At 41.8% G+C, this 16,688-nt stretch overlaps 1 protein-coding gene across 2 annotated transcripts in view; it reads right to left on the bottom strand.

The window, feature by feature from the left end:
* RCE1 (Ras converting CAAX endopeptidase 1) overlaps nt 1–16,688 on the bottom strand; it is a 252,205-nt gene that overhangs the window by 199,512 nt on the left and 36,005 nt on the right. For both annotated transcript variants that reach the window (XM_069207817.1, XM_069207818.1), the window contains exon 2: nt 11,351–11,453. In XM_069207817.1, the coding sequence (XP_069063918.1) occupies nt 11,351–11,453 (103 nt within the window). The remainder of the gene's footprint in view (nt 1–11,350; nt 11,454–16,688) is intronic.

The raw sequence follows: 16,688 nt of genomic DNA, 5'->3' as shown, positions 1-16,688 counted from the left end.
TAACATTCCATCCAACTTAGACCTTGACAGGGGGCTCAAATCTAAATCTACTTTTGTCCCAACATTACCTCCTGACAACTACATTGATGTCTTTTACAAAGCAGTCAGCACTGAACTATTCCATCTTGAGGATAAATCTAGGACTCGTACACACAGACTCAACAATAATCTTAACCAGAAAGAACTTCTGGCCTTACAGAGACTTTCAAAATGCACAGACTTAGTTATCAAAGAGGCGGACAAAGGGGGCAACGTCGTTGTCATGAACAGATCTGATTACTTATTGGAAATCAATAGGCAACTTGACGATACACTTTGATTCAGACCAACCCTCTCCCTGGCATCACCATCTTAACTGAAAACAAATTGACTTATTGGAAAAATCTTTGTCTTTTGTCTGATTTGGAATACAGATATTTGTATGTTGTGGCACCCCGGGCACCTTGTATTTACATTTTACCTAAGGTACACAAAGCAGGGAGCTTTCCACCAGGGAGACCCATCATTTCGGGCACTGGCTCACCAACAGAGCACATCTCTGAATACATCAATTCTTTCCTCCAACCCATGGTACGTAACCTAACCTCATATATTCAGGACACCAGGGATTTATTGTGTCAACTTGAAGACATTGAGTGGACGGATGAATGTATGTTTGTCAGCTTTGATGTTAGCTCTCTTTACACCTCGATTCCTCTTGAGATGGGCCTAGAGATGCTCTCGGCGACTCTCAATGTTCGGGATGCCACCCTTTACGAGCACACGCTTATGCTTCTTGATCTCACACGTCTGGTACTCGAAAACAACGTATTCATACACAATGGGAACTGGTATCGGCAATGCCAGGGGGTGGCAATGGGAGCCAAATTTTCTCCCTCATATGCAAATCTCTACATGGGACAATTGGAGAAGATACACCTATGGTCCAACTGCCCAACACACATCACCCAACACATTCTGTACTGGGGGAGGTACATTGATGATATTCTAGCAATTTGGACAGGCAACATTTCCGAACTCAACACACTCATACACCACCTTAACAAAAATAAGTTCAATTTAACATTCACCCACAAGGTGGACTGTGCCCAAATTGAGTTCTTAGACCTTCTTCTGTACATTAATGACAACAAGAACCCCGTCCAGACTGTACAGAAAACCGACAGCCTGCAATTCCATTCTACATGCGCAGAGCGCTCATCCCCTTACACAAATCAGAGCCATTCCCTACGGAGAGATGGTTAGGGTTCGACGCAACTGCACCATCACTGACATCTTTGAGCAAGAACTTAACAATCTGACACACCGCTTCCAAGCACGGGGTTACACGAACAAACTCATATCGGCGGCCAGCAAACGCATATCCTCCAAAGATCAACATTCTCTACTCATTAGAGGCCCCCAAAAGCCTCCTAACAATGGATCCAAAAAGCGACCTGTCTCCTTCATCACTCAATACAGTCCTGCCAGCAAAACGGTGCTTCGCATTCTCAAAAGACACTGGCACTTGCTACTGTTGGACTCATGTCTGAAAGATTACATTAACAGATTACCAACCATGACACACAGCAGGGGACATACCCTTAGAAACATTCTGTGCCCTAGTTTTCTTGCCCCTCACACACAGACACATCCACCATCTTAGATTCCAGAAAAACCCAAAGGCTTTTTCAAATGTGGCTGCTGTATATCATGCCAACTGGCTCTCGACAAAACTACATCCTTCACCTACAACACCAAGATTATCTACCACATTAGAGACTTTATGAATTGTAACACAAAATTTACAGTCTATTGTGTCATCTGTGTATGTGGCTTGATTTACGTCGGTAGCACAATACGTCCACTCAAAGAACGCATCCAGGAACACGTGAGAGCCATCAGGAATTTCAACACAACATATCCACTTGCTGTACACTTCAACACCCTACATGGTGAAAGAGATCTTATCAACATTAGGTTTCATGGGATTGCTCAGGTATCTAGTTCACCAAGATGGGGTGACAGAACCAGAGACCTTCCCAAATGTGAGGCAAAATGGATTCTGAAACTTCGCGCAGTTGAACAAGGACTTAACACTGATCGCGAACTACATTTTTTTCTCACTTAAACTGTGACAACACCTACGTGGTCTTTGACTATTACAACATCCTTTAATTGTATCGCTTTGTAGTGTGTTCATGCATGTGCTTGTAATATCAATTACTACTAACTCTGTATAATTATTCATTAGCCTGGACCAGATCCCTATTGTATATTCCGCGGTTCAATTTATCTAGTTACTAATCCACTATGTTATTTTATGACTATGCATCATTTCTGTACGCTTAACACTTCACTTTATGTTTGTGTCCAGCAAAAAGCTCCCACTATACCATGCGTTCAAGGTGCTGTTTTAACCTACCCTGTCATTTTCTTGAGATATACTACTGCCCCTTTGATGCTATTGAGACATGACATTTATTTTATTTATGTAGTACTTCTCTGACTCACCAGCATGTTCATCTCAACTTTGTGTTTTCACTATACTCACTGTGTATGTCCATGAGGGCTGCCATTAAGTCTCAACAAAACAGGATTATTTCCCTGTTGGGTCTCTGTGTTTCCATGTTCTCTGCGCCACTTTGTTTACTACCTGTCCCTATTACCATCTACTTTCACTCATTATTGTAAGCATTTCTTGCCATCCCAAGATGGCCGCCACGTTTCCCTTTTCCCCAAGGTACGTTCACAGACGTCCCCGTAACCAGACTAGTCCACTCTTCTATGTTTTCTGTGGACGGTCTACTTAATTCAATGAGCGCGGGCGTTGGGACCCTTAGACGCGCTCCTGACGGACTGCTCCAGTGCTCCACGATACACGCAGGTACGTGTTTGGACTCGTTTTAATCCCAAGATGCCCACTCACGAGACGTTTACGTTTCTAGTACTCGTATCCACACTCTCTTAGAAGTAAACTATAGTCTCCCATTAAGGGAGCGTGCTGTCCTTGCCAGTGAGCTTAGACTAACTCTGTAGAGAGCTATCAATTTCAATACACAGCTGGTCGTCTAGACACTCTTGTTACATCGTGTATATATTGACTCTTGTCAATATATACGCAACAAGGCGCTTGCCTTTTGGTTGTAAGAAGTAGCGCCATGCACCTTGCCAAACAGGCGAATGCGTTGCATATTCCCTTAACCTCTTGTACCTATTCAGGCATCATTCGTTTGGATTACCTTACACTTAGTAAGGCCATATGACGCTGATTGAACTTAGAGCCAGATACGCTAGCTGTTACATATCCAATACGATTAGATGTGTATAGGAATGGTTTGACCAGGCATTTCGGTTTGGGACTGCCTTCCTTTCCGGACTGCAGTTTTACCTACTGTTCCCCGCTTATACGCATACTACATCAATATAAGCAGGTTGCCCTCGTAATTTTAGGAGTTTCCCTGTACACATTCTTCACAGCTTATTTCCGCCTGACTACTTCAATACATCTTCCTAATTTAAGATTTTTACCCACGCAGGGCTTGACCCAGGGCTTATCAGGGCCTCACAACTTCACCCGGCACCACCGGAATCCTTCATACCGTTTGCCGTGAGGTATTTCCTCCTACACACATTCCATACCACAAGGTAATATTAATCTGTGACTTACATATCTTAAGCCTGCAACCTAACGAAACAATTTTCTCTGATTACTCTGACCTGTTATGGTTGGCCATTTATTCCTCTTTGGTTCAATACCATTTTCCTTCAGATTTCTACCTACTACATAAGGCCCACTTACCTTACCATTGGTTTTCTTCAAATCTCATTCCCTTGGCCGGACGGCCCAGGTATGACTCCAATTCTAAACCCTCTCTTCTTTTGCGCTCCCTTTTCTTGCTCTCTCTACATGTTCTACTCTGTCTTTACCATGAGTCCTATTTTGACTACTCCTTTAATGTACAATCTTTCTTTTTCTATACTTATTCTCTAATATTTTGTGCCTCACCCTATAGGTAGGCCCGGCTTTGACTCAATGGAGCACAATATTCTATATATTTTTTTCACGTGTGTGACACGTAGAATATGGATTTTCGAATTTTTACACCCTATCACGCGCCCACGACGAGGTGTCCTTTCTCTTTTCTTTTATTCTTTCTCCTTCTCAATTTTCTCTCTCCTTTACACGACTAACTAGGGTTCCCACTTACCATTTCCGGTTGCCATGCCCACCTTTTCTTTACTCACATGGATGTGCACGTTTCAATCACTTGTCTTTAGCACAACACGGGCACTAATCCAATTTAGACACAGATTAGGCCTACTCGACTATGGGTACTTTTACATACAAGTTTGCATTGATTACTGTTTTGCAGCCTTGATGAAGTCACCTGAGTGACGAAACACGTGTTACACTACCGGGGATACTTATCCTCAATACGAAATTGGATTGTACATTCCTGTGTGCCGTGGTCATATTGCTTTATCATCAATGATAGACTGACTCAAAGTAGCCGAAGGGTTATTCTCCACTGACAGCCATACCAAAAGGGCCCCAACTTAACATTGTCCTCAAGGTGCAACAAAGCAAGTTCTTCATGACAAAAAATAGTGAGATGAATAATGGGAAAGGGAAAGAAAGCACCTGCAAAATCTATTCTCCTCTATGTCCAAAGCACGACAATCTGCATGCACCAAATCCCATTTCCAAAGCTAGCAGTCGGAACACATTGTTGGTTATATATCTCTAAAAGGAAGGGAAGGGCTTACCCCAACAGCCTAGAAAATATTTAAAAGTGAGCTCGCAACTTGAGAAAACTTAGCAACGTGGTACTTACTATTACCAACCCAGTAGTCGCTAAATTCAAACACAAGCCTTAAATTAGGAAAACTGGCAACACTCTATAATCTGTTCCCGTTGATGGAGAGGGCATGTAACAATGAGTGTTTGGGGCTGCAAGCCAAAGTGGGTGATTTGAAAAAAATTGTTGACAGATTAATCTCTGACACACATTCAGAAAAGGCTCTGACCAAACAACGCAAAGCATTTGGAATTCGAGCAAAGAGTACAGCGTTTTGTGCTTATAAGTCCAGGTATAGGAACCAAGTTGCCACAGGAGCCATCTCGAGTAAAAACTTTAAAAAAAATAATTGAGTTTATTAATGTATAAAATAAACAGAAGAGGCGCTTGATCACACCCTTGCCTAACATAACGGTACAAAGTAATTGGGTGATAGAGTTCGCCCATGGGCCCAAATCTGACCCCAGCTGACAGATTCTCATGAAAAGCGGACAGAAAATGAACTAGAGTTGGATCAAGCCCCATCTCTAGTAAAACCAACCATAACTTGGCTTGATTAACCTTGTCAAAGGCGAAGGGCAAATCCATGAAGGCAAAGTACAATGGACAGTGACTAGCTATAGTATATTTACCTATAAGCAGGTGCAAATTTAGACCATGTGCCTCTGTACCAAGCCTCTCTCTGAACCCCAATCAACAATGGGGTAACATGTTGTTATGCACCGATTCCCTTAATATGTTAAACACAATACTCCTGAAAATCGTAACAGTTAAATCAATTAGAGGGATGTATCTCTAACATCTGGGAACTCCCTTTTTAAAAAAAAAAAAAGGACAAATATAGACCAAGACCACGAAGGAAAAAATTCAGGTTTATCTAGGTTAGTAAATACACTGACCAATAGAGGAGCTTAAAAATCAACTCTACTTTTAAAATGTCAATGGGTACCCCATCCGGAAAAGAAGTTTCATTAGGAAAATGTAGGTAATAGTAAGTTATTTTACAGTAAAATGCAGTCTATCAAATATATTGCTGTTACTGGTAAGATCAATGGTGGGACTGCCATCAGGAACTTGGCATTAATTGTTGCTAAAGTGTTCCACCCAAAAATAACCAGTGATATGACTACACATAATAGAAACCGGAAATCTTTGTCCTCTAAGCGCACAAACCTCTCTCTAAAACATAACAGGTTTTTAAAAGTGGCATCCACTGATAAATAGTACCAGTTAACCCTTCGAATTTCAATATTCTTTTTTTAGCACAGCCTCTTTGTAAATTTTACATGACTTCAAAACTTCAATGGGGTTTCTGTGTGTGGTGGTCAAGGCCCTTCGCAGGTTCCTATTTGCACAAGAGCAAAAACCAGCATTGGGTTTCTGAAACAGGTCTGCGTGCTGGCTTAAGTACAGATATTGTAAATTACCTCCCAGGTCAGTATCTTGCAAGCCAGCCAAAAAAAATGGCTAAATTAGTTTTTATGAGACAATCCAAAAAGGTTTCAGGATTTGGCAAATGACAGATTAATTTAAGCCCATTATGTTGAGGCAACAGCTGAATAAAATGATCCTCTACCACCTTTTCAAAACCCAGTGGCAGAGTGAACATGGCTACCAGGGGATTAAAATCCCAAAATCTAACATCTAATGTGTCACTCTTCACCAAACACTGAACCATCCCATGGGTCATAAATATATCATCTGCTACAGAGGCACACCCTCGTCCGTGGAAAGTCTGAATCCTTCGCTCATTGTCATATTCAGTCTCAAGAATATTAAGAAGGTAATGAGCCAGAACATCGTGGCCTAACTCAATACCCCTGCGATTGGAGGAACCCTGCATGAAAAAAGCATCAAACCAATTTATGGGGTGCCTAAATCATTAGTGAAAAAAGTAAATTTACAGTTAAAATCACTGCATATCATGATATTACATTCTGACGAAGAAGATTTATGCACAGTCACAAGTATATCAAATAGCGTAAAAAACGAAGAAATTCCTACTTACAATGCTTAAGAAATCATTGTTATAAATAATAATGTAAAATTCATACTTTCCGGTCAGCAAAACCCAGTCTGGCTGTGCCAACTTACTATGGATCCTTGCAACATTCCATGAGAGAAAACTAAGTACAGGAACATTCTTCGTGGTCATAAGATCAGATACCATCTTCATCAATCATCAACCAGCCCAATTACACCAGGAGGACACAAAATATCAGGCAGAACTGAGACACAATCAATCCATGATAAGCCTTCCAATGCCTCAAACCTGTTAAAAAATTGCAAAGTACTGGCGATAGGCATGGGTTGAATCGTATACAATCTTAATCCTGGTGGGAGGAAATAAGCAGGACTGAAAGGATATGCAACATGAGAAGGCTTATAAAAAAATATCCTAGCAGAAAGCGATGAATATGTGAATGTTCTGAAAAAAGAAATGGACGTAGCTGAAAGACTGTGCACTATGTTAGGGTATCTGAAGTTAACAACAATACAATCACCAGAAAAGGCTTTAGGGGACGGTCCAACCAAATACACCCTTCTGGCCATAAGAATTTGCTTGCTGTGCTTGGTGCTTAACCCATATGCTTACATAACCAGTGAATCACCTTACATATCAATTGATCACTGAAATCATCTTGAACTAGTCTGAGGCTGGGGAAATTGACAAGGACTAAAACATATAGGTTTACAGAAGGGAGGAAGCTCAAAATACCCAGACATTACTAGCAGTGTGCCAAGTAAGTAAAAGTTTGAACATTAGCTGGGAAAACCAAAGGGGTAGTGGACACTTAGGGAACATGTGGCGGCATAAGGGATGGGCCCGTGGAAATGAAATTAACGGTGTTCACTTGCTTAGTGCGTAAAGAGGAAACAGCCTTCCGGTGCATTTTGAAAACCACTAGAATAATAACACAAAATAAGTTGCACCATGCTAGATTCAGTTACATCCAATCAATGTAAATGTGGCTTAAGCTGCACTTTTAGTAGTACTTCGAATCAGGCACATAGGTTGTTCAAAGAACACAGCATACTCATAGTACTGCATTTAGAGCTAACTCCTCGTTTGGCGCCAGTCACCCTCCCCATGGTTCTCCCCTCTTTTCTTTTTGACCAGCAGTTTATTTGGTGAAGAGGTAACACTGTGCACAGGCACTGTACCACTAGAGAATTGTTCTTTTCCATATAAACACATATGTTCCCTGTCTGCAGCAACACAATACTCAATAGCTTCCAAATGATTCTCCACAGAGGAAGAACAGCCTACTTTCTGTCAGAGCGACTTCTTTAGCAATTATCCCCACTGCGCACGCTAGAGTGGAGTCTATAGCTGTCCCCTTGGCTTCAGTTGCAGAGTTACTCAAAGTTCTTTTCTTTCCCATGATCGGAAGCAGTTAATCCACAAAAGTAACAAACGAAGGGGTGGCCCGGCCCAGCCCAGCCTCTTCCAAGCGATGGCGGACAAAAGACGGCCTGCTCTTGGCCCGGTCATCACCCGGGCATGCACTTGGGAGCGTCCCACGTACATCCCGTGCTGCAGGCTCTATTTTTTAAATATTCCCCTCGCCAAACCGCTCCCCTGTCCCCTGTCCCCTGTCTGGCAAATGATTGTGGTCGCTGCAGTGCTGGAGACCGAGGAAAAAGCGTCCCGACCTGTAGGCGGCAGGCTCTGATTTATACACCTGCCTGGCACCAAACAGCTCCCCCACCTCCTAGCTGGCAAAAGGTTGCGGTCTCTGTAGTCCTGAAGAAAACGTGTGCTAGTGTAGCTTCTGATGACAGTCCCTGTATTAAGAACAAAACAAAATGGCTACAGCTTATACGACTGGATGTGGGTGTGGTGTGCCACACTACTGTGTACCAGTTAAATCTCTCTATTTTCATAATACTGCAAATTATACCAATGGACCCAATGCTCTCTAGTTCCTATCTTTACCCATTCTCCCAATGCACTTGGCCTCCTCACTTTACCTTTTCTCCTTCCTCTGCTACATGATTTCTCCTTAACAGCCTTAATTTTGTTTATACGTGTACACTGCTCCAGTTCCCAATTGCTTGACTCTCTTGCTTGATTGTGTGGTCACCAGCTCAACTGGTATTTGTCCAGAACCATTCTGTTCATGGGCAAGTCTCACAAAGTCTCAACAGGACCTGGTACACAGTCCACTGCACAGGCATCCAGCACAGTATAAATATGCAAAACAGTTGAGTATCACCGTGCTTACAATAGCACACATTGTTAACAGCATGGTACATACACATCAAATAGTACATTTTGGAAGAAAACATGTTGCAACTATGAATTAGTACCACCAGTTGCTACCATGCTTCCCATCCCAGAAGAAGCAGATGTGATGTGTAACAGCTCCTCACCTCACCCATCTAACACCAAGAATTTTGATCCAAAATTCACCAAACAACTAACACAGGAATAGACCCATTTATTCTATAGATAGCATATTTGCATGTGCCAACTCAGGACTGTGATAGAACCCTCTTAACCACTTGGAAACTACTGAAAATACTGTAATACCATCCCAATTGAACTTTGTTTGCTGCACAAATACCAATAATATAACAAGGAAAATTCAGCCTGACCTCTCTACTCCTGAAACTCCCTTAGGGTTTCGTAGCATCACATCATATGCAGCATTTACATGGGGCATTTGAACAAGATACTGGCCAAGCACTACAACTCCGTATGCCAACAGGCCAGAGACTTGCAACCACCCAGCTCTGCTTACATGACTCATCTACTCTAGATAGGAAATATCTGCAGGTGACATAATGGCTATATATGTGTGCTCCATCTACCAATACGAACATCACATAAAGCTTCCTAAACATTAAAAATGTGCATGCCTTCTTAACTGATACAGAGGTAGGTGGGCACAACCTTGTTTACATGTACATTAAACTGGTAGCATCTTCTGCATTTGCAGCACCTCAGGCTAAGAAGCATAACTCCCACGATGGACACAAATTTAGCCTCATCTCAGATTAAAACATTTCAGATATCTGCTGGAAGATACTCTACGAATAATAATGACAGAATCTATGGTATGCTATGATATGTTTATTGGGCATTACACGAGGATGCCTTCTATAAACCTCCCTAACTCACACAGAGTTGCCAATTTTTTTTTTTTTTTAAATAAGATTCAACAGGTGCTGCATCATGGTACACAATATTTTCACTGGACAAAGCGATCTACATCACAAAAATGAACTATTCACACAGCACGCAATCTTCTTTTCTCTCACCAAAAGGCCCCTGTCAAGACATTAAATGCTAACTTACTTCCAATGATTATAGCACATGGGGAGACAAACATCTTATACTCTTTCAGTGTTGTGCAAATAACATTGACCTCTCTTAACTGGCACTCAAGGACTGTTCCACGCTAACAGTCTGGAAGATTCCAGAGGCCAATCTTTTCTGCTACTCCATTTACCCTGGTCTTCTAGATGTCCAAGTGCCATTACCATTCCTCTAACATGGTGCCATGTTGGCTACAGTGCAATGAGAGCCTGCAACGTTTATGAACACAACTCCCCAGGTAATACTAAAACGATTTAAATAGGCAACTGAGGCCCTTATTACTAGTGCCCTGTTGCATGGTGTGCACTTAATAATTACTGTCAGAAAATACCCACATCTTGTTATCTATGGTAATTTTTAGGTCGAGCTTAGCAGCGCACAAACGCTACTTTTCCGACGTGTTGTTATCTATTTGGGCTTTTACCAACATCCACCTCACGCCCATTACTTTCACTCGTTCATGGGCTTGCCCTTCAAAAATCTTTTGTTATCATTGTTAAATGCTTCACGTTTGTTCCTTCTTGAGGCGGTTTGGTTCCCGCCTTGGACATCAACCCTCTTACATGGCTAATTACACTTTTGCTGATAGGTATGACTACGAGCTAACTTCTTTTTCTATTTGTGTCTCTCCTTCACGCTCATCCCGTGCTTTGAATCAACTCGCTTATGTGAAACTGTTTTACTTTTATTTTCAATTTATGTGTCAAGAAAAGACCAGTTAGGAGTTTATAACTCTAATAGCTCTAACTCGAGCAAATGGAAGACCCATTGCATTGAAAATGCTTGTTCCGTCTTTAAATTACGGCAATTTAGAAATCTAAAATTTAACGGTGTGTGGGATATGTATCCTACATGGTAATTACTGGATGAGATAAACATTGTAACACGTGTAATTGTGATCCCAGAACAAACGAGTGTTTGCGCAGGGATACCAATTTATCAGGCCACTTGTAATGAGAGTCTGAGTCTGGAGGACACAAGAGCTCTCTATGCATATATTTAGGGGCTTAATAAAGAAGGTGGAATGACACTGAAGATAATAAAAACAGGATTTGAAACGTAATTCATGAAATGCAAAAGGGCAGAAATTGTTGTAAGATGGTTTGAGACTCGTCACTAAAAGCCTTTATACAGATCTTCAACCAAGTAAAATGGAGTATCAATTTAACCACAGTTCCTGCACAGAGAGAGGTTTGGCACATCAATAACATTAGAGATCCCTCACACTTTTGCGATTTCCTACCTTAATTCCGGTCAGCTCTTTCCACACTAAGACAAAGAGTGGCGAAATGGCAGAGACAGTCAGCACACTGGTAAATCTTCTTTTAATGACTGCAGGGTGGTCCCTGAAAGGAGAGAAAAACATTTATTTCAAATAATTCAGACTTCAGAAGCCTTGCATGGAGTATTCATGAAGCAAGTCAGGCTGCAATAGGACAAAAGTGGGAAAGAGTGCCAGGGTTGGAAGAGGCGTTTTATAACTATATATGTCTATTGCACAAACTGGCAACACAGCAATGAAGCATTATGTAACTGGCCGGGGGTGGGAAGGAACAAACCGTCACAAAAATGGACGGGGCGCAGGCTGCCAGAGAAAAGGAGGGAAGGACAAGGAAGGAAGAGATGCCCTTACGCAAGATGCTCTGTAATAGACAGGTAACACTACAAAGATGTACTGCTTGAAGATCAGGCATCTTTTTTTTTAAGCAACGTGCGATGTGTGTAACAAAGGCCTAACCCCACCAGTGTCAGTGTCATAGGCAATCTGAAACATAAGACATAGCCACCACATTTCCGAAGTCTATGAGTGACTAGTTAGTCCAGCCCTTAGAATTCAAGAACTTGTACTTCTGATTTAATATTGGATTACATTTGGGGTGACCACACATACTGGATTTTCTCGGACGACCCCAGTGTTGTGGAGCCTGTCCTGGTGTCCCGAAACATTTAAGAATTTTAAACATATGCTACGGTTTAATTTGAGTATGTGGAGTTCGTATTTAAATTTTATAGCAAGACCGGAGGCTCCTATTATGCTTCTCTAATCTTGTTTATTCTAGTAGCAACAATCAAGAAAACTACAAATCCAAGGAGGCTTAGCAACAGATTAGACAAAGGGAAAGAAAAACATAATCAACGTAACAGCCAATATAATAAAACTGTCTCGAGTATAACGTCCATACATGACTGCGAACAGCCCTCTTTTCTTGCCACTCACAGTCAAAATAGGTTTCACTTATTCATGTCAAATAGTTTGTTACATTATTATAATGCTGTAATATATTCTTACAGTGCCATATATTGTATTTGAGTGTTTACCTGCGCCACTACTCTCTTTGCCCTTGTTGCGTGCTGCACGAGCTCTATGTCTGTTGTGTCTATTACGGTGGTTGAGGCGCCCACCATCTTAAGTGCTTACCTAATCTTAGGTTTGCATTTTTCTTTCTCTCAGAGGCGGTGTGGCTTGCTTCGCTTGCTTTTCTCCTCCTCTGTCCTTCCGATGCTGGTTTTTCCTTCACTGCGTCATAAAGGGGAGTGGTTTACAACTCCTCCCTTCCCTTACTGCCGTGAGGCATTGAGTGAGTTTTCTCTCCGTCACCAGGGGAAGCGGCCATGAACTCCTCCCTCCTTGACATTTTAACATCAGAGGCAAGAGTGCCAAGCCTTAGGGGAGTGTCTTGGGGAAGTGTTTAGACCCTTGTCTCCGCCTCCTTCAGTCTTTTGCACATTTTACCCCTATTTCTGCCTGAAAAAATGTGGCTATATATTTATAATGGAATCAGACAGTTTACCCTTAATGGTTGAAGATAATGATGATGGGAAGTATTAAAAAAATACTTAAATTATTTTATTTACACTTCAGTTGAAAAGGCTGTTGCAGCCTGCATGGATAAACTGCCTAAAAATATTGAGGATTCTGTCATAACTATGACATCAAAATCTTTACTGGCCCGTTCTGGGGGGGAACCGAAAACGCAAAATGGTATCCTTACCTATAAAAAAAGAAACATGTTCTCATCATCTCTGAAGACAGACTTTCGACAGGTGAGGCTTCCTCACACCAGACTGAGGATGGAGCTCCCCTCAGGCCTCCTACTAAGGGTAGGAATATTAAGATACATTCTAAATGTAAAAATAAATCTAAAAATGTTCAGGATGCACCAAAACAAATTAGTATTTCAAAATGTTCTGATACCGATGATGACATGGGTGACTTAGACGATAACTCTGATAATTTTGGGGCTAATGACCTGTCCTCTTTCCGCCCAAAAAGTCTACATTTCTTTCCCCTTCTGATTCTTTCATTTCTAAAACCATTCCAGATACTGAGGGAACTCACATTACTCTCATCCACCACCCTAATTCTGTGGAATGGTTTCCTGCAGCCCACGGAGGTGACTATAGCTTGTCTAGACTATGCCTTCCATTAGATAAACAAAGAAGAGCTAAATTGAGGCCAGAATGCCCTAGACGTTCACTTGCTTCCCATATTACCTCTACTCTGAAGATCGACCAATCAATCCTTATTTTCTTTTCTAAATTTGGCAAGGACGCTAGTAAAGGGGTTGATAAAGCTTGGTCAACTTGCCAAGACAAGTTGCTTGATCAAGTGGGGCCCTTTAGCTCGCATTTTTGACATGGCTGAGGCAGCCAGATTGGGTAACATGGACATTGATCCTTTAGATCTTTCGTTGTGGATACGAAGAGCATTTTGCCTACTTGTCAATGCCAACACAGATATTACTCATGAACGAAGAAAGGGACTTTTGTTAAAGCTGGACCCAAAACTTGCAAATTTGGTGACTCTTGATCCTGGCATCAAGGCAGATGGTTTTCTCTTTGCCAACTCTTTTATAAAAGACCCAAGTTCTTACGTAACTACCTTTTCATCAACTGACAAAGCACAACAGTCCCTCAAAAAAGTTCTCTCAACGTGTTTTGGCACTGGCCGGTTTAGGCAGGAGTCGCTTTACCGGCCGTCTCTATCGTCACCAGGGAACTGTAGGCTCCTTCAACTTAAGCTATGTTTAACAAGAGTTCAAACCTAAATTAGGGGGTCATGGACAACGGAAATTCAAGTCATATAACCAATAAGCTGAGTCTAACCTTTTGGCCCTCCTCCAGTAGCTGGCTGTCTTCAGCACTCTCTCTCTCAAAACAGCAAACAATAACTGCAGACCCTTGGGTTTTAAACACAATACAGGGTTATCTCATAGAGTTCTAAGCAGTTCCTTACCAAAACATGTTTCCTCCTCCTCCTCCAAGATTTTCCTCGGACATTTCCAATCTAACTTCACTAGAAACTCAAGCTCTTTTACAAAAAAAGGCAATTCAAATTTCTGTCCTAGATTCTCTGGGTTTACTTAACTCCCTGTTTTCAGTCCAAAAGAAAAACAAATAGATGAGACAGGTTATCAACCTAAGACTTTTCAATCAGGTTGTGATCTACTGTCACTTCAAAATGGAAGCAACTGTACATCTCAGAGACACTTTGCTTCAATATGACTGAATAGTACAACTGCACCTACAAGATGCTTATCTCACAATTCCCATACATCCTTCTCACAGACCAATCCTTCAATTTCAGTGGCAGGGACAAACTTATCCGTTTTTTCCCTTCCTTTTGTTCTCTCTTCGGCACCTTGGTGCTTTATCACAGTAATGAAACCAGTAGATGCCCTACACGCCTAAAGATTTGTCACTTACGAAAAGGTCTTGCTTACGCCAATTTTATAAACATCGACCCAACATCTCATTTGGAACTTCAATGGTGGCTAGACCATTTCGATACCTGGAACGGCAGGACTATCTATGCGTCAGCCCCAACTTTTGTGTTAGAATCCGATGCAAGCCGGACAGCCTGGGGCACCCAGTGTGGTCTAATCTTGACTGGAGGCACGGAGTCCATTGAGGAGTCCAAATTGCATATATATCATTTAGAGATGCATGGCTCTTTTGCACTAAAAAGCCTGGCAAAAGACAAAGTACAATGTTCCATCCTCCACCGCATGGACAATGTCTCTGCTGTCCGTTACATAAACCATATAATCGGCACCAGATCAAAGCTTCTAGCGGAATTGGCAAAACGATTATGGGAATTTTGTCTTCTAAACAAGATTTCAGTCCGAGCAGAATACCTTCTCGGCAGTCTCAATTCAATTGCAGATTGACACTCCCATCATCTACGAGATTCAAGCGATTGGAGACTTCATCCCTCTGTACTCCAAGCCAAGCCTTGCTTCACAAATAGGGTCCTTTCAGCATCCCGCCTAAATTCCCACTTAATCTCTTTTTTTTCAGTTGGTTCCCCGATCCTCCAGCTACAGATGCTTTTCTTCAGGATTGGTCTCTTTCAGTGAACTATGCTTTTCCTCCATTTCTCATGATCACTAGAGTTCTGGCTAAGGCCAGACATCAGCAGGCCACCCTAGTGATAGTAATCCTGCTTTGGCAATCCCAGGTGTGGTTCTCCCCTCTTCTTGATTCGACAGTCGACTTTCCAGTCCTCCTCATGTCATTTCCCACTCTTCTTCTGGATCCTTATGGTTATCCTCACAACCTGATACTTGACAAAATCCCTCACTGTTTCAGGTTGGAAAATGTTGGGCCTGTCTAACCTTTCAATCTTATTTCGTCAAAAGTTTTAGGATTCATTAATAAAGCCTGGGCCCCAGGGACTACTAAAGCTTACAAATCTGCCTAGACTCTGTGGTCAAGCTGGTGTCTGGGAAAACGTCTAGATCCCTTTTCAGCCGATATAATTAAAGACAAAAAAATGCAGCCGGACTAACTAGTCACGCATGGACTGGGGAAACTTGACAGCTTTGATTAGGCCTGCAGTGAATTCAGACAAAGTCCATATCTCTAAAGGTTGTACTGGAGCGAAGTTTTTTAAGTCAGCAAAGCTTAAAAACTGCAAGGTCCTGCCCACGACTTACTGTCCTTTCAACTCAGGAGTGTTTGTCATGGAAAATCACTGGATGCCCCAATATGCCAGACTCTGTTTAAACTTTACTGACTAATAACAACTTCAGACACACAAACTGGAGTCTTCCAACTGACTTTAAACCTGAACCAGGAGACAGTCGTCTTTGACAGAAGTGACGGAGTGTTACATCTAGAGAACACGCAAACACTGAGGACAGAACTGTATGTCAAGTATAAATAACAGCTGGTTCAGGGCAAGAATAATTTCCAGTGAGTTAAGAGTTAAGAACCTGGGCTTTTATCAACTTTATAGAACAGGACTGTCACGGAACTGCCCAATCTAAGAGGAATGTAATACTTTTGCAGTCAGCGGGTATTTGTGAATGCTAGCTCTTAAATAATCAAATAATGCTTGATGTGATGGAATTAAAAACGGGGTTATCGAAAGTATTCAGTGCTATTTAATCCTGGCATTTCAACACAGACTGTCTTTTGTAGATTAAAAACTGACTGATCCGCTGGGATTATACATTGCCTTTTTTGTCTGGAATAATCAACGCCTGGCCAGTCTGAATTAAATGCTGCTTGAGCTGCCTGCATTAAATACAAACGGAAATGGGATGAAGGGCTTAAACACGGTCTATTCTGGTGGA

Source organism: Pleurodeles waltl, chromosome 9 (assembly GCF_031143425.1).
Source record: "Pleurodeles waltl isolate 20211129_DDA chromosome 9, aPleWal1.hap1.20221129, whole genome shotgun sequence".
Taxonomy (NCBI): Eukaryota; Metazoa; Chordata; class Amphibia; order Caudata; family Salamandridae; genus Pleurodeles; species Pleurodeles waltl.
The sequence above is the reverse complement of the archived record's forward strand: the minus strand, read 5'-3'. Positions and strand labels throughout refer to the sequence as shown.